General features: G+C 42.4%; 1 protein-coding gene across 2 annotated transcripts in view; it reads left to right on the top strand.

Moving 5' to 3' along the window:
* Positions 1-24,036, top strand: part of ADK (adenosine kinase) — a 344,703-nt gene that overhangs the window by 42,859 nt on the left and 277,808 nt on the right. For both annotated transcript variants that reach the window (XM_054983324.1, XM_054983323.1), the window contains exon 3: positions 2,947-3,000. In XM_054983324.1, the coding sequence (XP_054839299.1) occupies positions 2,947-3,000 (54 nt within the window). The remainder of the gene's footprint in view (positions 1-2,946; positions 3,001-24,036) is intronic.

The raw sequence follows: 24,036 nt of genomic DNA, 5'->3' as shown, positions 1-24,036 counted from the left end.
GCTAAGATTGTAGTTAAAAGTAATGCCCAAATATTTAAAAAATTTTGTTTGCTCAATTGGAAAGTTACCAATCGACCATTTCTGAGGGCGCCAGCTTTTTGAAAAAACAACAACTTTTGATTTGGAATAGTTAATAGATAGAGAGTTAAGTTGACAATAATCATAAAAAGCATCCAAATATCTTTGTAAACCAATTCTTGTACATGATAAGATGGCCATAGTGTTATCTATTTAGACTGACAGTGGCTCTCCAGGGTCTCAGACCGAGCCCTTTCACATCATGTACTGTCAGATCTTTTAACTAAAGATGCTGGAGATAGAACACAGGACTTTCTGTGCACCAAGCAGATTCTCCGCCACTGAGCTGCGGCCCCTCCCTGTTGTGCTCTTGTACGCGGTGGACCACTTGGTGCTGTTTACAATGGAAAATTACTTGTTCAAGTGCATTTGTGTCAAGTTAGTATTGATGACTTTTTTCTTTGTTAGATGGGGGAATTTGTGGTTTTCTTCCATGCCTAAATTACTTGCCCTTTATGCCAGTTGAAGTTTTGAAAAGCTTTTCAGGAAAGTCCAGTTCATGAATCAATTTTGACTTTGACGTTGCCTCTAATGGTACTTCATGTCTAAGCCGTTTCCTCCATTAAAAGCCTTATCTTTGAATGCTAACTTCACTCAAGGTTCATTAGTTCCCAAAGTGTCTCTTAAGTGCTTGAAAATGAAAACTGAAGAGCCATAAATTTCCATTTGTGCAAATAGCAACTAAGCAGCTGTAGCAAATGTCCAGCTTGGAATCTAGATCATGCCTGATCCGAGACTGGAGATGAGGAAACGTGTATTTGAGTTTCTTTCGGTGACAAGTGGTTACAATCCGAGAGGGGGAGCATCAAATATAACATGGTGCATCTAATAATAAGGTGCATCACAAAATACTAGAAAAATTGTTTATGGGAAGGAGTGACAAGGCAGGTCTAGAGGATAATGTGCTAGGCAAGCTGGTTTGAGTCCCGTTATTTTTATTTTATTTCATTAAAAAAAATTCATTTATACTCTACCTTTCTCCCCACTGGGGACCAAAAGGGACGTACATCATTCTCCTTTCCTCTATTTTATCCTTACAACAACTCTGTGAGGTAGGTTAGGCTGAGAGTGTGTGACTGGCCCAAGGTCACCCAGTAAGCTTCCATGGCAGAATAGGGGCTTGCACCTGGATCTCCTAAATCCTAGTCCAACAATCTAGCTCCTACACCACACTGGCTCTCATGTTGTTATGCCATGAATGCACTGTGAAAACCTGGGTAGTTTTCATAGGGGAATCAGAAGTCCCTAAGTAGAATGAAAGCTTTCTGTTTCATAACGCGGTGGGAGAGAATGACTTGGATAAGAGACAACATTCGTCTATTGTAAGAAGCTATCATAAAATGCCTCAGTCAGCCAAGCGGATTTATCCAGCTCTTGTTTTCAGACAGTCATAAATCAGCTTTGCTTATTAGTAATTAAGATGTTCTACTTCCATATATATACCATATATATGGGTAGACTTATGCTGGGGCCTAAGGCGTTTATTTGTTCTGGGTATTGGACCTTCAGTCCAGTCATTTTTTTCCTTGCACATTCTTCACCCTTTGGGCCTTTGTTCTTCTAACTTGGATTGGCACAATGATGCTGCAGGGTTCTAGGTCATATACAGCATAATCCCAGTTACTGAAAAGGGGTCATTAACCTGAAAACATTTTCTGTTACATTAATATGTTTTTATTTTGTTCCCATAAGCCGAAGATAATGAAAAAGTACAAGAGGTACAGACAGGGCTCATTTTGAGGGGGAACGCATAGGAACGCAGTTCCCCAAAGAGGTCACATGTCAGGTGGCCCCACCCACCTGACTCTTGGCCATTTGGGGCCTGTTTCAGCCTGGATTGAGGCTGAAACGGCACGGATCAGGCCTCTGACGGGTGGTGGATCACTCTCCCACTCAGCAGCGGCCCGATCCTGACTATTTTGGTCCCTTTTCTGGCCATTTTCAGCCCCTTTTTGCCATTTTGGTCCCAAGTTCGGCCCTGAATGGCCAGGATTGGGTCCAAAACAGCCAGGATAGGTGATGTCAGGGGGTGTGGCACACGCAAATCAGTTATGCTAATGACACACTTCTGGTGATGGCAAAGGGCATGGCATATGCTAATGAGCTATGCTAATGAGTTATGCTAATGAGTCCCTCCAGCTCTTTTTCTGTGAAATGACCCCTGGGTACAGACTTGTAATTTTGTTTGACAGTATGAAAAAATAAATCTTTAACATGCTTATTACTGCTTGTTAATAGGAAAAGGGTTTGAAGTTGAGACTGCTTTTAAAAAATCTCAAATATCCAGAATTTTGTTTAGTTCTCAAACCGAGGCTTGGATAGTAAAAAAAAATCATCGTATCGTTTGCCTAAATAAATAAAATATCAAGGTTTTTAACCAAAATACAGTCCCGTTTGCCTTGTTATGCTTTGTCTTCAGTTTTCAATATGGGCTTGTAAATATAGGTTTAATGTACCATATAGAATTAAGTGCATTGGCTAACGAACACTTTGTTGGTTGAGGTGCATGTTGGGGCCATGGGAACCTTTTGAGAGTGGTGCCCTTTAAATACTAGGTCATTGAAGCCCTGGAGACTAAATCTGTGTATTATCTGGAGTTTGGACGGCTTGTTAATTGCTGCACTAATGTAAAATTTCAGCATCCCTAAAGGAGTTTACACAAGTGAAAATATCAGTTGTTTTGGATGACCTGTTGGTGGCAGTGGTGTATCTGTGGTCAGTTATTTAACGAGGACTTGTAGTGTGGTTGAGAGTATATCAGGCTACGTCTATATATTAAGGGTGGCTGTTGCTCATATAATCTCATCCTCAGGCTCTATATGGATTTCTGTGAATTCTTAATTTTAATGTTGTCCTCTTTATTTTTAGATATGGACTGAAGCCAAATGACCAAATCTTGGCAGAAGAGAAACATAAAGAGCTGTAAGTTTGCAAATATGTTCTGATCTGTGACTTGTTGACTTTTCTGTGTTTAGAACATTTTAAACTACTGTTATAAACAGAATTTGCTACAAAGAGTTAACTTTACTTCCCTTTTTCATGGCTGCTGCAGATTTAAACATTGCTGTCTGGTCTACTTAGTGTGTTTTTTACCATTAATTGTTAGGAAAAAATCTAATATATTTTTAGAAAAAATAAAATACAGAGCTTACAGAAAAATAATGTTACTAAAGAATGTTTTGTATCCCCATGTTAATAACTTCTGATCAAGGATGTATACGGGAAAGGGAGTTGTTTTGGTCATTATTGGAATAGTGCTCCTATTCCAATAATTTGGGGCCGTTATTAGAATAGTTGCTCCTGGACAATATTACTAGCATATTTTATAAGTAAATGTTGCTATATATGTAGAGAGTACTTGCCTGAGCAGTGAACATATTTTAAAACATACATTACTACTTTCAGAGCAATATAATTTCATAACTCTGATCTTGTAAAACTTTTAGCTGGTATTGTGAATATAACTGGAATTACAACATCAGAGGGATGCTTTATAAAATAAAATGAGGTCATTTTTGATATCTTTTGTGAAATCTCTTCAGAACTTGTCCACAGCTACTTTTGTTTGGATCCTCCCCGAATTCAAACCCTGTGTCAAAATGTGCCTTTCCGTGAACACAATGCTGAACTATGGTTCGATGCTGTATAAACAAGCCTTAAGGAGCATCAAGCTTGCTTGTAAATCCCTTCAAGCTTGCTTGTAAATCCCTTTTTGTATGTTAGATCTGTTGGCCAGAAAGTAATTGGGGAGAAGGAGATTTGATTGCAAACTAAAGCATCTATTTTGTGCCTAAGAAAAGATGAAAGAAGAGCTCTTACTGGCCCAGTTATATACTCTTTTACTCTTTTGAACTCCTTAGGGTTGTTCTTTGAGGATAGCAATGGCCAGAGCCTTGAAAAAATGGTAGGACAGCCATTAGGGAACAACAATAGTCTCCTTCTGTAGAATGTGTGTAGATTAAAAAGTTCTCATCTTGGTAGTCGTATGTCGTCCACACGATACAGAATAAGATTTGGTATTTGGAGGCCGGGATTTGTCTATCTTGGGATTCACTTAGGAGACTCTGGGCATGGTTCTTCAGTCTTCTTCAAATCCCCCATGGGTAGCACAGGGGAAATGGTGATCTCCAGTAATTGATGGATAATGTGAAATGCCTTTGATAGTGACTGTACTGATTCACATGGTGTAATCCGCCTTGAGTCTCAGTGAGAAAAGTAGACAATAAATGACGTAAATATAATTTTTTTTAAAAAGTTTAAACGATTTCATGGATTTTAAAGATTGTAGATGATACGAGTTAGCACTTGTAAAAAGGATCGAAAAGTACTGAAGCATGTGAGTTGGCTTAATTTAGCTGGTTGATAGGAGTGTCTTAGCGAGTCAGCCAAGCTTATTATTGTACAGTCCATTCAATTGTCCTGTGCCTCTTTCCAGTATTATCTCATTGTATTTAATACGTTGGGAGATTTGCCTGTTAATCTTAGGGTTAAGAGAAGGTACTGGCATAGCTGTTAGTGCCGTAGTGTCTGTCACCAAACCTAATGCTCATGTTTAGGTCTGAGATGTTGTGGTGCTCACATTTCTTACGATTCTTATGTGTTTTTAGTGGAAAATTTCACTTTTATGCACTTGCCAAAAGCAAATGAAAACTGTCTTTCTCTAACTTTCTGAACAACTGACTCAAAAGTGGAAAGTACATGGATATGAATCAGAGCTAAAATGAGGAAAGTGGTGGTATTGGAATTGATCCATTGGCTTCCAATGGATGTTAGTCAGCTAAAAAACCCATAAAAGCATGTGTCTTAAATAGAATATGTTCAGGGCGAGGGAGAGAACAGGCAAAAGGAGAAATATGTTCTAGTTTTTATTTAATTTGGCTGACAGAAAATGCCCTGTGATTGTCTGGTGGCTTTAAAAAAAGCCACAGAATCATGTTGACTTACATGTGCAATTCAGACCTTCCCTCTTGCTGGATGACCAGCTTCCGGCCTTTTGTTGCCTTAAATAATCTACCATTACTGCTTCAAGAATGCCTTTTTAAAGAAAATTTGATTCCTCAGCTGTCCTGTCATGTGGCTTTTTTGTAGTAATTTTTAAGAGGGTATGTATGTGTGCGGGTGTGTGTGTGCTTGCTTTCAGTAATGCAGTGTTGTGAGAGTGCTCAATTCTATCGAAAAAACAAATGTCTATTTGTCTTTTTATGGAATAATGTTGGATAGTGAGCATCTGTTATAATGGAGCACTATACAAAAGAAGTCCCAGATGAAAGGAGCTAACTTTCCCCCTCCCATTTTCAAGCCCTAGGCCTTTTACTAAAGAAGGCTAAGGTGGTTTCCACCTGGGGACAAGCTTCTGTGGTTTCACTGTTGCTGGTATGGTTGCCAGCAGGGCTTTTTTTTCTGGGAAAAGAGGTGGTAGAACACAGTGGGTTGCCTTCGGAGAAAATGGTCACATGGCTGGTGGCCCCGGCCCCTGATCTCCAGACAGAGGGGAGCTTAGATTGCCCTCCACACAGCTTGGCGCGGAGGGCAATCTAAACTCCCCTCTGTCTGGAGATCAGGGGGCGGGGCCACCAGCCATGTGACCATTTTCAAGAGGTTCCGGAACTCCGTTCCACCACGTTCCAGCTGAAAAAAAGCCCTGGTTGCCAGTAGTATAGTGGCAATGAGGTTTCCACATAACAGGTTTCCTTGCCTAGCCCTTCAGCAGCAGCACCTCTCCTCCTCCCTGGCCACTAGGGCGTTTTTAAAAAAAATCTACATTAGAATATCATATCAATATAACATTATTCTAATATGTGTAACAGGTTCTCTGGATTCCCAGCTTTCACTTACAACAACGAAAAACTCTAGCCCCTTCCTTTGCAGTGATACAACTTTCCCCTTTCCCCACAAGGGATGGAGCTGGAGACTTAAAAAAAAAATCAAAGCGGAGGGTTCAGAGACCCTGTTATAAATATCGAATGGTATATATGAGAGCCCGTTTCATGTAGTGGTTAAGAGTGGTGGGATCAGGGCTTTTTTTTCAGGGGGAACGCGGGGGAACGGAGTTCCGGAACCTCTTGAAAATGGTCACATGGCTGGTGGCCCCGCCCCCTGATCTCCAGACAGATCTTTGTGCTAAGCGGCGCGGAGGGCAATCTCAACTCCCCTCTGTCTGGAGATCAGGGGGCAGGGCCACCAGCCATGTGACCATTTTCTCCGAGGGCAACGCACTGAGTTCCACCACCTCTTTTCCCAGAAAAAAAGCCCTGGGTGGGACTCTAATCTGGAGAACTGGGTTTGATTCCCCACTCCTCTGCTTGAAGCCAGCTGGGTGGCCTTGGGTCAGTCACAGCTTCTTAGAGCTCTCTCAGCCCTGCCCACTTCACAGGGTGATTATCTTGAGGATAATAACGACACACTTTGTAAATCGCATGGTTCATTTCCCCCCCCGGTTCATGCCCATCTCTACTGCCGTGTTCTTTTCTGTGCAATTATATGGAAAATCAGCATGTGACTATATGATTATATGATTATGTGATTATATGGAAAATCAGCATGTGATTCTGTGCAATTATATGGAAATCAGCATGTGAAGTTTTATCCAGCATGGAAGTGAACCTGCACGAGCCATTTGCATCATATGAACTATGCATACTGGAGTCACTTAAATGTAGAAAAACCAGTTTTTTCTTGTTTCCCAGGTAGAGATGGGCACAAAACGAACTACAGAACAAAATTCCATATGGAACGGTTGGTTCGTAGTCAAAGAACCACACCTTCCGTGGGACCGGGTTTTTCCGAACCAAACGAACTTTTCTTCCTGTTCTGTTGCCGGTTCAGCCGCTTTTGGCGCCAAATACTCCCTCGCCCAGGCAATGGTGGCAGTCTTTAGTTTGCCCCCAATCTGAGGCCTCCAGGCCAGAGCTGGATCTAGGTGCGCGGGTGCCTGGGGCAAGCCTTGCCCCGGTGCTCTACGCGCACGCACAGCACGGACATGCTCCCAGTGCTGCGTGATGATGTCACTTTTGTGACGTCATCACGCAGGGGCGGGAGGCATGCCCGCCTGTGTGGCAAGTTGGCTGCTCCAGCACCCAGTGAGGTATGGAACTGGCAGCGGCGTGGGCGTGCACTGGGGCGGCTGGCTGGCTTGCCGCTTGCACAGGACCTCCCAGCACTCAGCCACCTGCGTGGCAAGCCAGCTGCACCAGCACACACCCTCGCTGTCGCTAGTTCCATGGCTCTCCAGGTGCTGGGGTGGCTGGCTTGCCGCGCGGCCACCTGAGCACAGGGCTAGGAGGTCCTCCACGCAGTTTGTGTGCCCCACTGCCCTGTGCTGCCCGCGCAGCAAGCCGGCCGCCCCAGCGCACGGTGAGCCGCGGAGCTGGCGGCGGCGAGGGCATGCGCTGGGGCAGCTGGCTTGCCGCGCTGGTGGCTGAGTTCAGGGCTGGGAGGTCCTGCGTGCACGACAAGCCAGCCGCCCCATCGGCAGGGCTGGCAAGGGTCTCCCAACCCTGTGCTCAGCCTCCCAGGCGGCTGGCAGCTGCGCCCAGCGCCCCCTCTTTGGCGGCGCCGGGGGCAGGCTACCCTGCTGCTTGGTGGCTTGGTGGCTTAGTGGCTGGCTGTGGTGTTGGGATTGGGATTGGAACTTGGATCTTTGGCCTGCATTTCTCACTGCTGGAAAAGGGGCTGAAAAGCCTCTTTTCTCTTGCTTTCTTGTTTTTCTTACTGACTGAGGACTGCTGTTTAACACAACATGTTTTACCTAGCATAACAAAGCATAAATGACACTCTCCATCTCTCACATATTCCCTGCCACAATGCTTTGGAGATTGTTAAAGGGTGGTCGGCTGGATCATTGTGCCGCTGTATGTGTATATATATATGTGTGTGTGTGTGTATGTATTTTAGCTATGATATTTTGAATGTTTAATGGTTTAAAATTGTATTAAGTGTTTAATGTAATTTTAAATGGTATGTTTGTTGTAATCCACCCTGAGCCTGCTGGTGTGGGGAGGGCGGAATATAAATGGAATAAAATAAACAAACAAACAAACAAACAAACAAACAAATAAAAATTGTATCCATATGATCTGGAAAGTGCCCCATTTTCTAAAATGACAGTATCGGGGGGGGGGGTATAAAAAAAGATTATACAGCCTCCAGCATTAATACAGCATTGCAGGTCTCTTCTGTCTGATTTTTCCTACTGTGGCAAAAAGTGCTGTTAAGTGAGAAGGTGATATGTGTTCACCTCAATACAATTGCTACTGTCAGAGTACCAAACTATGTTTTTAATTTCCTTGAGAGATTTCCTGTTGATTTTTCAAAAAGAGTCCAGTAGCACATTTAAGACTAACCAATTTTATTGTAGCATAAGCTTTCGAAAATCAAGTTCTCTTCGTCAGATGCATGATACAGAGACTGTTGATTTTTGTGTGTGTTCGTGAATATAGTCCTTAGACAAATCAAGAAGTTGTTTGTGCCGTCACAGCTACCTTTGATAGCTTTTCTAATCAATGAATCAGCCTGTTAGCAGTGAGGGATATTGCTCCCTCTCCCTTCAACAGGTTTTAGGTACTAGAAGTGTCTGGAACTTAGCTGACGTGCACGCATATTTGCCGTGGAGGGAAGGTGCACGTAGTCTGCTTATATATCCTAATGCCATCTGAACGCCAGTAGCTTTGCATGTCAAAACACAGAACGAGGGAATTGCACTCAGCTTTTGCACTTCAGAGATAATTTGTGGGGATGATTCTCAACTCTACATGTACGTCTGCACACTACATTCCCTAGTTAGATATGTTAGTTGTCTTTTTGGGGCTCAAGTATTGCTCCATACAGGAAACCTGCCAGTTACCCCTTTCTAAATTTGCTCTGGAAGCCCTAAAAGAGTAAGCACAAATTTAGTTGCATTTCCTCACGTGTGCAAAGCTGCCCAAAGGGCATGAACTGAAAGATTTTAAAGACAGTTAGTACAGACAAAGCTTTTATATAATTCATGAGGCTGATAAATTGCCTAAGAAAGCATGGAAGTGCTCTGGATATAGTTCTCTGGCTGCCTTTCCTCTTGTACAAAAATTAGATAAATTGGCTTGATTGTCCTGGATTTCACTTACCATAATTATCAGTTTTACATCTGAAGGGCAAGCCTTCAAAACTTCCTCTTACAGTTCAGTTTTCAAGCTTGTGATGAAGAAGCAAGAGCTGAGCATCAGCACAGCCAAAGCGTCAGTGAGTGCTGCTTTGTGTACCGAAGAACTAGAGTCCACCACATTCCTGTGAACTTCGTGTGGCCCTGCATCCATTTTGTTCTTCAGTATAGTTTCAATGTTATTTTGCACGTGGGAAGAGTGCATCACAGGGTGGTACAGCTAGATAGGGTAGGGAAAGTGTTGGGCATCAAATAATATCAAATTTTAAAAACTTGTCTAGCTCCTGAGAGTGCTGCAAGGACAATGGAATGGGGCAAACTGGACTGCTTGCCAGGTGGGCGTTCTTTCCTCATCACCCCCGTGTGGTAGAGGTATTTGTAAGGTGGAGTTTTAAAAAAAAACTTTCTGCTTTACCTTTTTAACGGCTGCCAGGATTGAGTTTCTTCAGCTGTTGCTTGCCTCTACAAGTGTAAACCAAGCTGGCTATTTCAAGACTATCTTTCCTGCCCAACCCAATACTGCATTCCTGTCGGTTATCAATGCTTTACAGGGAAACTTCTTTTGGTAGGCCATGGTAGTAGTAAACGTTACGTTCATACATTGCATTGGACTGTTCTGACTCTCCTATAGTGGATAGTAAGAATTCTTCAATGGATCTGGTGCTGTGCTTAGAAGTGTGTGAACATTTTTTTCCTTTTCTTTAGTAAATGCTTTTTTAATTCTTAAATACTGGTAGTGGTTCTCTGTGCCACATAATCACCCACTGCTCGACCATGCGAACTAAAACAAGTGCCATGGGAAGGGGGTGGTCTGGTGGTTACTGGCTGATCCTCCAGTGGTGCACAGGTGAGTAGACAGTCCCTGTAGATACCAGGTGCTGGGTAGCAGGAGACTGGGCACAAGGCAGGGCTCGGAGTGGGAAGCCCGCCCAGCAGAGTGTGGAGTCTCTCCATAGGCAATTTCCTCAAAGGTCAAGTTGTGGCAGTGGGTACAAGAGAGAAAGTGAAAGCCCCTCTGAGGGTTGGGGGGAACACCATGTGGGTGACATGTGCCGGGCGACTTGGACTGTCGCTGAATACCTCAGGCACTCCAGAGGGCAAGAGGGGGTGTGGGGCTGTAGGTTTTAAAAAGTGACTTTTCTTGTTGGTCTTTTACTTATAACGCTTGACTAGGTCACTGGGTCAGGACAGGAGGACTCCATGGAATAGTGCCAAGAAGTAAGATACTGTAAACTTGATCAGCTGAATTCCAAAGTGCAAATAGGGGACAGTAAATTATTAAATTTCAATGCTTTCATTTCTGCCGTTTGCCAAGAATTGTAAATCTATCAGAGCTTTTAAGAAGGCTCTTGCTGCAGCTGTTTTCTGATTGGTGAACTTGGTAGGGCACACTTGCTGTTTCATATGTAACAGCTGTATGCAGAGCTGCCAAAATGCTCCTGCAGCATGATGGATCGCCACACTGGTCTGTAACACTTGCAAAATATTCTGTTGCACGTGCGTGCTGTATGGGTTTGGATGCTTTTGCCGCAAGCTGTGATCTGTGCTCACTTACAGGTTCAAGGTCTACTTTACAAGCGGTTCTCAGCAGGTGCCCTGGAGAACTGTAATATGTTAAATAACCCTAAACTTCAGTAGTTCTGGAGGAGGAAAGTAACTTAAAGTACAGCTCTGAAAATTAAAAAGGCTCCATAGTTCCTGTAAGAGAAGTGCAATAAGGGTTACATGGGGTAGGGAGGACAGTGTTTAAAATGGGGCAACGATGTCTTGTGCAGACGTCACTGAGTTTATGTATGCCTAACTCTTTGTAGACACACTTTCCTAACAAGCCATCTTTTGGAAACCTTGGCTTCCGTTTCACATCTTAAATGGATTGTGATCGAGGAAAATGCTGTTCGAAGAAACATCCATATTGAGTGGTATGAATAAAAGCGATAGTGGTCATTTTTTTAAAAAAATCAGAGCTAAAGTCTTATGGAAAAGCTTGAAGACATGCTTATTGCTTAGTGGAATTTCCCAGATGTTGGTGGGGAGGTGAAGACAAGAAAACTTTCATGGGTCAGGAATGGGGCTTAGTTACTTAACAGAATTTATACTCCACCTTTCTGCCCTCAACAGGGCCACCAAGGTGACTACATTGCTCCTTGCTGCGCCTTGTAGCTAGCAGAAATCATACAGGTTTTTAAAAAAAAAAACAGTACAGAGTATATGCAGCCCTGTAAACACACATGACCGAGGTGTTGAAAGAAAAATAAAGATACATGTGCTAAAGTAGCACAGGGTGCTGCAGTTTGCAGCTGTCTCTCTCAAGTATTGGGTGTATTTGCAAATCAGTTTGTTGAGAGCTGAGGTATTTACAATTTAAATATCATAAATGTGCCAAACAGTAAAATTTTATATGCTAGCTAAATTATAAATGGATATTTTTTTCCCAAATTGCCTTTTTTCCTTAACATTTTAAAGTTTGCTTCTTTAGACCTAGTTCACATTTTTCTTAACCTTCCTTTAACTGCACAAATGCACAATCACACAAGTGGGTTTCAAAAAGTGCAATCCAATTTATTTGGAAACCAATAAACTGCAGTACATTGATCATGCCACTAGAGGTCATAGCATACATTTAAAGTGCAGTCTGTTGACTTAACACATGCTTCCTTTGGGTATTGAGATGTTCTGCCCACCAAAATATTTCACTCTTCCATTAAACAGTGCTTTGCCCCGATATACATCAAATAAGGCAGCTGTTCTCAAGCCACTTGTTGGTACAGATTGACTCTTGTTTGTATATCAGAAAATGTGTACAATTTTAATCTTCATTGCATTTGCTAGAGTGCTTTATAAGAAAATTTGTTTTATTAAGATTGTTCTGTTAATTCAGGCAGCTTCATCTATAAAATTTAGTCTGTTAATGTCAGAACCCTTTGCGGTATTTTATTAATAGGATCTGTGAAGGCTGTTACAAGCTAGGCCTGTGTGTGTTGTGTGAAAGTCAAGTCTAGTGGTGTGATTATCTTTTGTAATGTAGCGTTTAAGGGGTTGATTTGTGAGGAGGAGGTCCCAGGTGTTGCCACTGCCATGAAATAATTCAGTAGCCTTCAGGAATCTCCTACCCAAAGCCACTGTGTGCAATATGGGGAGAATACCACTGACCTACTTTACGGTGTGCTTATAAGGATCTTCAAGATCAGGTGTGTGAAGCCCTTTGAATACTCTAAAACACAATTTAAATATTAAAGTTGTTTTAAAATTGTTCATAGGGGTTTTCATGCATGGTATATATTCCTTTCATCTTGTCCTCTTTTTCATGCTATGGCAGGGCATCTTTTTATACTTCCGTGGACTTGCAAGGACTTACAGGGGGCATTTCATTTTCCTCTTCCCCAAATCCAATAATATCAGCAGCGCTGAGCCACCTCGGTCCAGATGTCTGCGAAGGTCATCCGTGAGGGCGACCAGCAGCGTCTCCATCCTGTGTCGTAGCCGGAATCGGGACTGAAAGGGATCTAGGGCCGAGACATCATTCAGAAAACTCTATCTGTCCCACCGCTGCCTGCTCAATCACCTGTCCCAGAAACGGGAGGTTCGAGACTGGGCGATAATTGACCAGGTCAGTGGGGTCCAGTGATGGTCTCTTCCTTTAGTGGCCCGGGAAAAACCCCAGTGCCCAAGGATGTGTTAACAATGGCCTCCAACGAGGACCGCAGACCCACCATCTTCATTTATATACTGCTTTTCTCCACTGAATCAAAGTCACCCTGTGAGCTTTCACAACAGAGTGGTGATTTAAACCTGGGTCTTCTGGATCCTACTATGAAATTCTAACCTCTGCACTGGCTTGCTATTAAATGGTTGCAAGCAGCCAGGCCTATGTGAGTCGTGTGGTTTTGTATCTTTAGTTCCACCAATCACTTTATCAAAATACTTGGATTCCACCATGATAGTAACAGAAAGCCCACATTTTCCAAGGAGATTTATGTTTACAGGTGTTCTGTTATATTTATCATTTATGATAAGATTTAAGGACATTAAAAACTGCCGTAGTATTGTTAGTAGTAAAGTTTCCCTTTAGTTAGTAGTAGTAGTAAATTTTCCCTTTAGTAATGTGCCCAAGCATCAGGCTCCTTTGTGGTTCTATGTGGCCCTGAGGATAGGAATGGGATATAGGAATGACAGATACTCTGGGATATATATAAAAAAGTAAACTTTTATTTTTATAAAAAGCATATTGGTTTCATATTATTTCTAAAATTTGATGGTTTCAAAGAGTAGTTCTCAATTCTTAAAGTTACTTTCTTAAACCCAGTCACACAGATCTTTTCTAAGGCTTCACACACAGTTTGCGCTTTCCCTGACTGAATGTCTTTTTACAAACACACAGTTCAGGCTTCCACACAGGTTATATGTATTTCTCTCAGAACTGCTTAAAATTACTCAGGCTGCACAAAGATTGCCTGCTTTCTCGTGACTGAATATATTTCACAGAAATGCTTAAACCTGCTCAGGCAGCACACAGCTGGCCTCTCTTTCCCTGACTGAGTGTTCTTTCACAAACATACTCAGTTCAGGTTTCCACATAGGTTATTTTTCTCTCAGTAATACTTAAACATGCTCAGGCTGCACACAGCTAGCCTCTCTTGCCATGACTGATTTTTTTTTCTCCCTCAGTAACTAAAACTGCATTGACTCCACCCACACTCTCAGTCATCAACCAATCATATCACTCACTCATCCCTCTTTCACCCCACTCTTCACCTATAGCACACCAAGCATTTAAGGACACATGCACACATTGACTTAAAATCATTACAACATCCATGGTTGCAGGGCTTTTTTCTGGGAGGAAAGGTGGTGGAACTCAGTGGGTTGCCTTCGGAGCAAATGGTCACATGGCTGGTGGCCCCACCCCCTGAACTCCAGACAGAGGGGAGTTTAGATTGCCCTCCGCAACGTGGAGGGCAATCTAAACTCCCCTCCGTCTGGAGATCAGGGGGCGGGGCCACCAGCCATGTGACCATTTTCAAGAGGTTCCGGAACTCCGTTCCACCGCGTTCCAGCTGAAAAAAAACCCTGCATGGTTGTAAGGAAATTAGGAGACAGGATCAAGCCACGTTGGTTGGCTTAGAAGCATTTCAGTTCTGATGTACAGATCACACTACCTTTATGTCTTAATGGAATCAGATTTTTGCTAATGGTTGCATAGAACAGTGGAAAAAACGAACAGTACTTTTAGCAAGTGGTTATTCATATGTGAACAATTGATGGTGGATTGGATCTTAATCTGTTTTTATGCTTTTGGAATAGGGAGAAGTTATTTCACCTACCTACCTCACTACAGCTACTTTGCCTCTCTCCCTATGATGTTCCTGGGGATCCACTGAAAGTTTGGGGTGGCATGGAGGACTGGGGGAGTCCTCTATGTCCTAAAAGGTTGCTGTGTATAGGATCCAAACCGTACGTTTTTGGTGGGAAAGAGGTGCATTTAAATTACTCTCTAATTTTCTCAAACCATCCTTATCCTTACCATTGGCTCCCTCTGCAGAATTTGTTTGTAACTGGAGTTCACTGTCTTGCCCTGTGTTAATTTACACCTATATAGAATGTCTTGTTCAACTTTTATGTCTCGCTGTGTATAACATAATTTTTATAAAGGTCAGCGGCTTCCACCAGAACTTCAGCGCAATCTATTTGTTGGATGTTAGGGTGAGCTTATCATTGGAAAGTGCCCAAACCAAATGCCAAGGGGTGATTACTTAAAAAGCATTTTTTTGTGGTATGCTGAAAGTGACAACCTGCCAAACAGGACCACCCTTCGATTGCATTTTCTGAAACCCTTTTTCATTTTGAAACTTTACTCACGTTTTGTTGTAAAAAGCATTTTTACTCATTCCATTTTTGGAGCGTCCCCAAATTTTTCCATTTGGAAAAATAAAATTTAAAATGCTCTTTAGGTTGGAAGGAACCTTTTCTCCCCTAGTCCCCCCCGCCCTGCCTCTACATCTCTAATTGCCCGTGTCTTTTTATTGGCCAGTGTGAAGTCAGAAGTCCTTATCCAGCTTTCTACTTGGCTCCTGATACATTTGCTGGCTTGAAATATATGGTTGCCACTGGCAAACTAGTGAGTTCATTCAATGTACATCTGTAGTAGTTTTTAGTCTGTTTTTCAAGAAGCCTTGGGGTTCCTTATGATGCTGCCACCTGAAGAACAAGACCACAGTGGTACCCAGAAGATGGCTTGTATTATGTCCAGAAGGCAGTTAAAACTTACGCAATGATCTACAACCTACTTTGTAGAATGATGCTTTGGTTTATTAATCCTAGCCAATTTGGAATGATGAGCATCAATAAACCATTGATATTTAAAAAATTGAATACTTTCAGTTTGAAGAAGTACGAGTAGACTGCCACTGGATGGAGCTACTGCTATGCAGTTTGATTTCTGTTGTCTGTTAAGGGACGCCATAAGGCTGAAGTAAAAAATGAACCATGTGAATATGCTAAAAGGGAATCAAGTGTTATTTGATCATTGTACCAAAGGAAAAATCATTCATTGTTAATTTCATTCATCCCTTGTTATTTAATCTGCAAATCACAGCTGAGGACCATAAAACAATCCTTAAAACAATTTTGACATGAAGACTGCCATTCTGTTCTACAATTACACTGGACAGTGTGAGCAAGCACCAAAATATGCAGCTAGTTTGCTCTTTAAAATTTGCATATCCACATAAAGTCTGATTAGGTATAAAGAGGTGTGTGTGTGGTGCCCTCAAGTCATAGCTACGGCAACCTCTGCTGAGGTTTTCATGGCACGAGACTAATAGAGATGGTTTGCCATTGCTTGCCTGCCTCTGCCACCCTGGTCTTCGTTGGAGGTTTCCCATCCAATTACTAACCAAGGTTGACCCTGCTTAGCTTCTGAGATCTGATGAGATCATGCTCACCTGGGCTATCCAGGTCAGGACAGGTATAAAGGTGTGTTATTACTTAAAGTCACCTGGGCTGTGTTTCTAAGAAAAGTGCTGTCTTTTAAAACTGGAGAGGCTACATTATCTAGCTATTACATTTTTGTGTGGAAAGTTTTGACTATGGAAATACATGCATCGCCCTGTACAATTGAGAAGGTAAATAGGCTTTGAAAGCTACTTTTTAAGGGACAAAGATATGGTGTTAATATAAATTTGCTTTTCAAGAAGTAAGCAAAGCATTTCTATGAAAAGGTTGGTTTGCATCTGGAGTTTAATGATAGGATAGAGAGCGAGAATTAGAATACCTTTGAAATTCAGTATTTGAAAAATAAAGATGTGCTTCACTTTTGACAGAAGCTGATGTTCATGATAGTGTAATATTGTGATTGTGCTCCTTTTTCTCGCATTTTGATTAGTTCACATCTGCTTTAGAAATACTAAACTATCTGAAGTTAGATGCTTACAGTGTATTGACCCATATCTAATTCCTCTTGGTTCCAGGCTCCAGAAATGATGTCCATGCAGAAAGGATATAGGCACTTCAGAAATAATGTTTCTTTGACCTGAGAAAGACAGACTGCTTTGATCGACCATCTTACATATATGTGCCACCCCCAAGCTGCCTTGAGTCCGTGACAAATTCAGGCGTTGGGTTGCCATGGCACTTCGAAATGTCACTGTGGCGCTTAATATTTTTAGCAGTGATTTTTATTATGGTATCTCTTGGCAGTCCTCTATAGAAGTGCAAAGTTTATCATTTCACATCAGAATATGCTTTGTTGTGTACAGGGCTTTTTTTCAGGGGGAACATGGGGGAACGGAGTTCCGGAACCTCTTGAAAATGGTCACATGGCTGGTGGCCCCGCCCCCTGATCTCCAGACAGAGGGGAGTTTAGATTACCCTCCGCGGTGCGGTGCAGAGGGCCATCTCAACTCCCCTCTTTCTGGAGATCAGGGGGCAGGGCCACCAGCCATGTGACCATTTTCTCTGAGGGCAACCCACTGATTTCCACCACCTCTTTTCCCAGAAAAAAAGCCCTGGTTGTATAGTATAAAAATGCATGCATGAAGTTCTTGTCATTGCAGAGATAGCTGGTAATTCATTTCTTGAACAGTTACTTTCTACACTGGCTCCAAAATTCAAATAAATGGAGCTTTTTAAAGCAATAATAGAATGATCGGAAATAGAAGAGAAGCATTTTGATGACTAGGGTTATCCCTATATTTATTTATATAGAATATAGCTTTAATAAAATTATGACAAGAAGTTAGAATTAGGTTTTGTGATAGCAATAGTAAGCAAACATGATCATTAAAATATGAAACTTGAAGGCTGAAAAACAAGCCTGTTCTTGAACTTTGGGGGCTGGCTCCTAGAGCCAAAGAGAATATATGCCTTTGAAATACACAAGATCCAAGCCGTATTCATAAGTGAAAGTAACTACCAGTGGAATCCTATGGCGTTATTCTGGTCTAAGCCCATTGATTTCATAGGACTGCACAGTGTGCAACTTAGAATTAGAAGGTATCCCACGGGTCATCTAGTCCAATTTCATGGTTACCTTCATGGGCAAAACTTAGGCTATGGACTCTGTAAAGGGCTGCAGGATAAGTTTTTATAAGTGTTGTTGTTCCCAAAGAACTGGAAACAGTTCGTTCTGTTCAGTTCAAAGTGCAATGACATCTGCCTCTTCTATTGCACCAGGCTACATTTGTTGATGTATTTCATGTATTTGATCCCTAATATATTTATGACCCTCAAATGCTCCATAGCAGTGCTACTAATGGGTTGTTTATCATGTCATGCTTAACAGGAAAATGTGTTTCTCTGAGTGTGTTTTATTTACTTTTGTTTATAGTCTGCCTTTTTGCTGAAATTCAAGGAGAATTATACAACTGAGACAATGCACCAAACAGTTTAAAAGAAATAACATAGATGCAAACAATGCAGTGAAACTGATCACAAAATTGTAGAATGTATGAGAAAAGCATGTTTGTCCTTGTACTCCTGCAAATGACTTGGAAGGCTGTCTACATTGCATCTTGCCATTAAACTGGCTTTGCTGTCCATTTGCTGTCCATTTGATTAACTGCTGCTGAGACGGAGATTCTTTCTGCATTTAGACAGCAGCGGTTATCTGATGCTCCAACGTCAGAGTCGCATGCTCTGTTGTGATGCTTTTCCTTTACTAGCTTCCTATTTGTAGTTTGCTTGTCTGCCACTTTTCTTGGACAAAGATTTTAAAATTTAAATCTGATTAAAAACAGTTGACCCACAATTGTATATTATTTATTTTCTACCTGAAAGGGATTGGCAAATTTGACCTTTTGCGAAGGATGAACTAGGCAGGCCTTTCAGTCTTTTCTCCTGTTCTGTTTCTTATCACCCTGGCTACTGCACCCACACTGCAAGCTGCTGTCGCCCTTTGCTAGTTTTAATTTTTTAAAAAAATTTACACTATTTATAGTCTGCCTTTCTCATGGAGACTCGAGGCGGATTACACAGTGTAAGTCAATATGTTTAAGAGGATGGGACATCCAATAAGCAATGTAATTGGATTAGGATGTGGAAATTAAAACCAAGTAAAAATTTGGAAACAAAGCTGAATCAAAGCATAAGTATTAATATGGCATATGAAACAATACAGAATTACATAATAGAATAATGCATACAACAACAGATAGTACATACTATACCCTCCTGAATAATTCAGTTTAGCATAATTTGCAGAAAGACAGGAGAATGGGAGCTTTCCTGACTTCTTCAGGCAAGCCATTCCACAAGGTGGGGGGTCATCACAGAGACCGCTCTGAGCGGGTGTTAAGTTGTCCTGAAGGGCAGTATATAAATTGAATGTTGTTATTATCTGTAGGGTGGCACCTGCAGGAAGTCCTGTTCAGATGAGTGACGCTGCTGTGGGGCATAGGTAGAGAGAGAGTTCCGCAGATGTGAGAGACCAAGGCCATGAAGGGTTTTGTATGCAATCGCCAATACCTCAAATTGAGTCCGGTGATTGATAGCAGCCAATTAAGTGACTCCAGAATGAGGTTTATATGCATGCTCAACTCCTGTTAATAAATGAGATGCAGCATTCTACACCAACTGGAGTCTCCAAGTTGACTTTGAGGGGAGACTGATGTAGACCGCATTACACTAATCTAGTCTTGATGTTACTGTGCATGGATCCAAGTAGCCAGATTGGCCAGGAGAAGATAGGGGGCCATCTTCTGTTTCAAACTGAGTTTGTGGAAGGCACTTTTGCAGCTGCATTAACTTGCTTCTCTAGCAGTAATGTTGGATCCAGTATAACCCTTAAGTTCTTTGTAGAATCAGCAAGGTTCAGCTCAACCCCATCAAAGATGGAAAGCACAATGTCCTTCCTCTGCCTTGCCTACCAGCATTACCTCTGTCTTGTCAGGGTTTAGTTTCAGTTTGTCCATTCCAAGCCATTTAACTGTAGCAGACAGGTAATGATTCTGGACCTCTACTGCATCACCAGGAGATTTAGATAAGGAGATACAGAGCTGGGTGTCATTCATATATTAATGACTGCTAACTCCCTTCAGTAGCAACCATTTGAGTCCAGTCTATGAGGAATGATCTGAACCAGTCTAGATCACATCTGATATCTACTTCTGTCTACAAATGCCTCAGAAAGATGATATGGTCCACTGCATCAAAGTCTGTGGATAAACCAAGCAGGAGCAATAAAGAAGCATGGCCTTTGACTACATTCAGATGGAGGTCATCAACCAAAGCTACTAGGCTGTTTGTGTCCCATAGCCTGTCCTGAAACCAGACTGAAAAGTATTCAGAGCAGAGGAGTTGCCATGAAGACTTGGAATTGGTCAGCTATTGCTCTTTTAATCTGCCAGAAAGGGTGGATTAGAGACTCGGTGAAAACTGGCCTCATCATTTTTCTGTAGGGATGGTTTTTTAAATAGTGGATGGATAACTGCCTCTTTGGGAGGCCAAGGAAACCTGCTCTGAGTTAGTGATTCATGATGGTCACCAAGTCCTCACTGACATGGTCTTTACATAATCTTAATACTCAGGTTGGGCAAGGGTCCAAGGCACAAGTAGTGGCTTTCACAGATCCAAAGATCCTGCTAGCATTCATCAGGGTAACTGGGTCAAAATGGTCCATAAATAGACCAGATGGGTTGGTAAGTTGGTGGCTATAGTTAAAATTAGGAGTGTGCGTGTTGGGTTCCCGATTTGGGAAAAAACCGAATCAGGACTGCTTTGTAAAGATTTGGTATTTCCAAATCGGGGCCAGTATCGGGGCCAATATCGAATCAAAGCTTCCTGAAGCGATTTGGATTGCTTTGGTTGCTTTGAGGCCTATTTAAAGAGCTCCCTCCCACATCACACCACTTACCTTGACCATCCTGGTGGTGGCGGCGCAGGTGGCAGAGGCTGTGGCTGTGGCCTTCCCAGCAGTGGAGGCACCAGCTGCGGCCTTCCCTGCTGCCCAGCTGGCTGCTGCAGAGGTGTGGGCAGTGGAGGTGCCAGTTCCAGGCTTCCCCACAGCCGTGCTGGATGCGGCAGTGGTGGATGCACCTGCTCTGGCCTTCCCCGCCGCCCAGCTGGCTGCTGTGGAGGTGGAGGAAGTGGCGTGGGCAGTGGATGAGCCAACTCGCTGCTTGCAAGCAGCGGTGGGGCCTTTTAAAACACCATAAAAACCAGCCCCCACCCACCCCGCCCCCACTTACTTTGGCCCTGCAGTTGGCGGTGGCACTGGCTCTCCCTGCCGCCCGTGGGGCCACGGAGTGGTGGAAGAGGCAGTGCGGCAGGAGGCAGTGCATGCGGCAGAGGAGCCAGCTGGCTCCAGGCCACCGCCGAGCGCTGCCACTGAGCAACACCCCTGTGGCGGCCACTGCCAAGCAGCAGCACCGCCGTTGCCAAGTGACGCCACTGTGGCTGCTGCCATTGAGGCCAAGTGATGTCGCCGAGGCGGCAGCTGCCGATGCCGAGTGATGCTGTGGCAACAGCCGCCACCAAGGCCAAGCAACGCCGCCGTGGCTGAATGATGGCAACGACGAGTGCCGCTGCCACTGTGGCCGCCAACGAGCGACACCACCAATGAGCAATGCCACCGCTCAGCTGATTCCCCCTCTCCCTCCAGCGCAAGGTAAGTGGGGGGGTTGGAGGGGTTGCCTTGGGGAAGGGTGGGGGGGCACGCTTCAGTATGCTCCAAATATTTACAGAGCATACCGAAGTGAGTAAAATACCATAATTCCAAAGCAGCTTCCTGCTTCGGAATTATGGTATTCTGCTTTGGAATTATGGTATTCCCAAATTTTTTCCCGAAGCAACCTGGCCCTGCACACCCCTAATCCTGACGGAAGCCACGTTCAGGTAGCCAGCTCAAAGTTGACTCTGCCTTCCATCCTTCTGAGGTTGGTAAAATTAGTATCCAATTTCCTGGGGTAAAGTGTAGATGACTGGGGAAGGCAACGGCAAACTACCCCGTTAAAATTCTGCCAAGAAAACGTCGTGATGCGACGTCTTACATGGGTCAGTAATGACTCAGTGCTTCCACAGGGGACTATCTCTACCTCTTTTAAGCAACTAGTTAAAATATTTAAACTTCAAGAAATACATCCTCGTATATCAGTGTCAGACAATGAAAACTGACCTACTTTTGTGTAATTTAAGAATGTCAAATTATATGGTTCTCCTGAGGGATGTGTAGAGGCTTTGCTTTCTTTTACTGCTTGTAGGTGGGCTTGTCTTAAGGTACTTTTGGCAGCAGTTTCAATCTGTGAGTTTTAAATTTATTTATTTATTTATTTAATTTATTTTAGACTTTTATTCCGTCCTCCCCGTGAGCAGGCCCAGGGCAGATTACATCAGATAAAACCATTTAAACACTTTCATCATAAAAGCAATAAAAATTCAGACATTCTGGCAACAGTGCACTATGAAAGCTCATATACAAGACAGCAGCAATCAGTTCGCTAGAAGCTAGATGGTGGATGACTCTAATAGGGAGGGCTTAGATCTTCTTTTCTCCTCTGTCCAAGCCAATGGAGGCCTAGCCCAGCCTCAACCAAAGCCCTGGTGGAACATTGTCTTATAAGCCTGGCGGAAGAATAGTAAGCCCTGCCGGGCCCTGGTCTCACTTGACAAAGAGTTCTACCGGGTTGGAGCCAGAACTGAAAAACTGATTTAGATTCCTGTAATAATAATAATAGTGATGAGGTCATTGATAAACTGATTTTGTTAACTTTGCAGTAATGAGACATGCTTACTGCTTACAGTAAATTGCATGCATCAGATTGATTTGAAACTGGTCCATTAGTGACATTGATTTAAAGTGCCAGCAAATTTATCTAAATTTAATAATTTAAGAATTGAAAGTGGTTTCTCATACTGAGTGATGATTTATTTAGCACAAGTGGGCCACAGGAGTACTTGGATAGTACAGTAAATTACAGAGTTAAAGATGTTGCTGGAAGAAAAATGTGTACAGTTACAATAAAATCATGTATTGCCTTGAACAAACATCAAATGTATTTGCCTTGTACTGTCAGTCCATTAATAAACTTATAGTGTAATCCTAGAGTTACAGACTGGAGTAACTCTGTTTAGGACTGCACTGCCTAACTAGGATTTTCTACTGTAGTTGATCTCAGAGGTCTTGGGCAGAATTTTCTTCCACTATCAGGTATTTTCTTCTCCTTGGAGAAATTGGGGGTTGATTTTGGACGTTTCTACTCTGTCTTTGAGCAGTGGTCTTGCTCCTGTCTGTAAAAGCATCGCACATTTTAAAAAATCAAACTTGCATTTTTATGTGATACCACTTTTAGAATATGATGCTCTTTCTTACTGTGTTTCTTTGGAGCCACATCTACTTAGCATTAAATATAAAGCTTTTGAATTAACAAAGAATGAGATCATTTATGCTTTTCATGCCAAGATTTTTAGAGTGGACAACCTGGGAAGCATTTGAAAAAATGTCTTAGAATAAATGCAACAGTAATGAGATACGGGGAAAGTGTTAAATATAAGAAATAATAGTTAAAATGCAGAACTAATGAGCTCAATTTCAAATTCAGTCTTATATTGCCACCACTGCAATCCTAAAAAAACCCAAAAATCTTTCTGCTAATTTGCTGTCTTATTCAAGCTGCATTCTATGATAGATGTACATATTCAGGGAGTTCATTAAGAAGGTTATGAATCTGTGGTACAATCATGAGCTCAGCTTCCTTTTTATTATAGAAAAATGATAATATAAATAAATGCATGTTTTCTTCTGAGATAAGGAGAAAGGTGCAGTTACCTCTCGATAACCCAAGAGAGTGAAGAATGAGATATGACCAAAACACTCTTGAAAATTCTTTGCCTGTGTAGACTGAGGTGGTGACATATGTTCAGAAGGGAACTTCCAAGAACAGTAATTCTCAGAATGCATTCACGGTGTAATCTTCCTTGAGTGTCAGTGAGAAAAGCGGACTATAAAAAGCATAAATAAATTCAGACATAATCATAAAACTCAGTTTATAAACCCTCGATGGCTCTTTCTTAAGATGCATGCTTCCCCTCCTTCATCTTGATTGCTCGTTGAGCAAAATTTTGTAGCTCTAGCCTTTCTCAAGTTGATATTTTTAAAGGAACTGGGACAAAAAGTCTTGTTTAATCAAATGCTTTTATTCAGTTTGGCAACATACGCAACCAGAAATTGCTACAGTCAAAAACAGTCTACAGCCTACTTATGGCTGTGCCTTCCATGTCCTAAAGAGAGATCTCTTTTCAAACACCCGTTTGTATCCTAGGGGTGAACAGAGACCTGTCTTTAATAGTGTTTTTCTTCCCAAGCTTTTATGTTTCTGAGAGAAAACAGGGGG

Source organism: Eublepharis macularius, chromosome 6 (genome assembly GCF_028583425.1).
Source record: "Eublepharis macularius isolate TG4126 chromosome 6, MPM_Emac_v1.0, whole genome shotgun sequence".
NCBI lineage: Eukaryota > Metazoa > Chordata > Lepidosauria > Squamata > Eublepharidae > Eublepharis > Eublepharis macularius.
The sequence above is the reverse complement of the archived record's forward strand: the minus strand, read 5'-3'. Positions and strand labels throughout refer to the sequence as shown.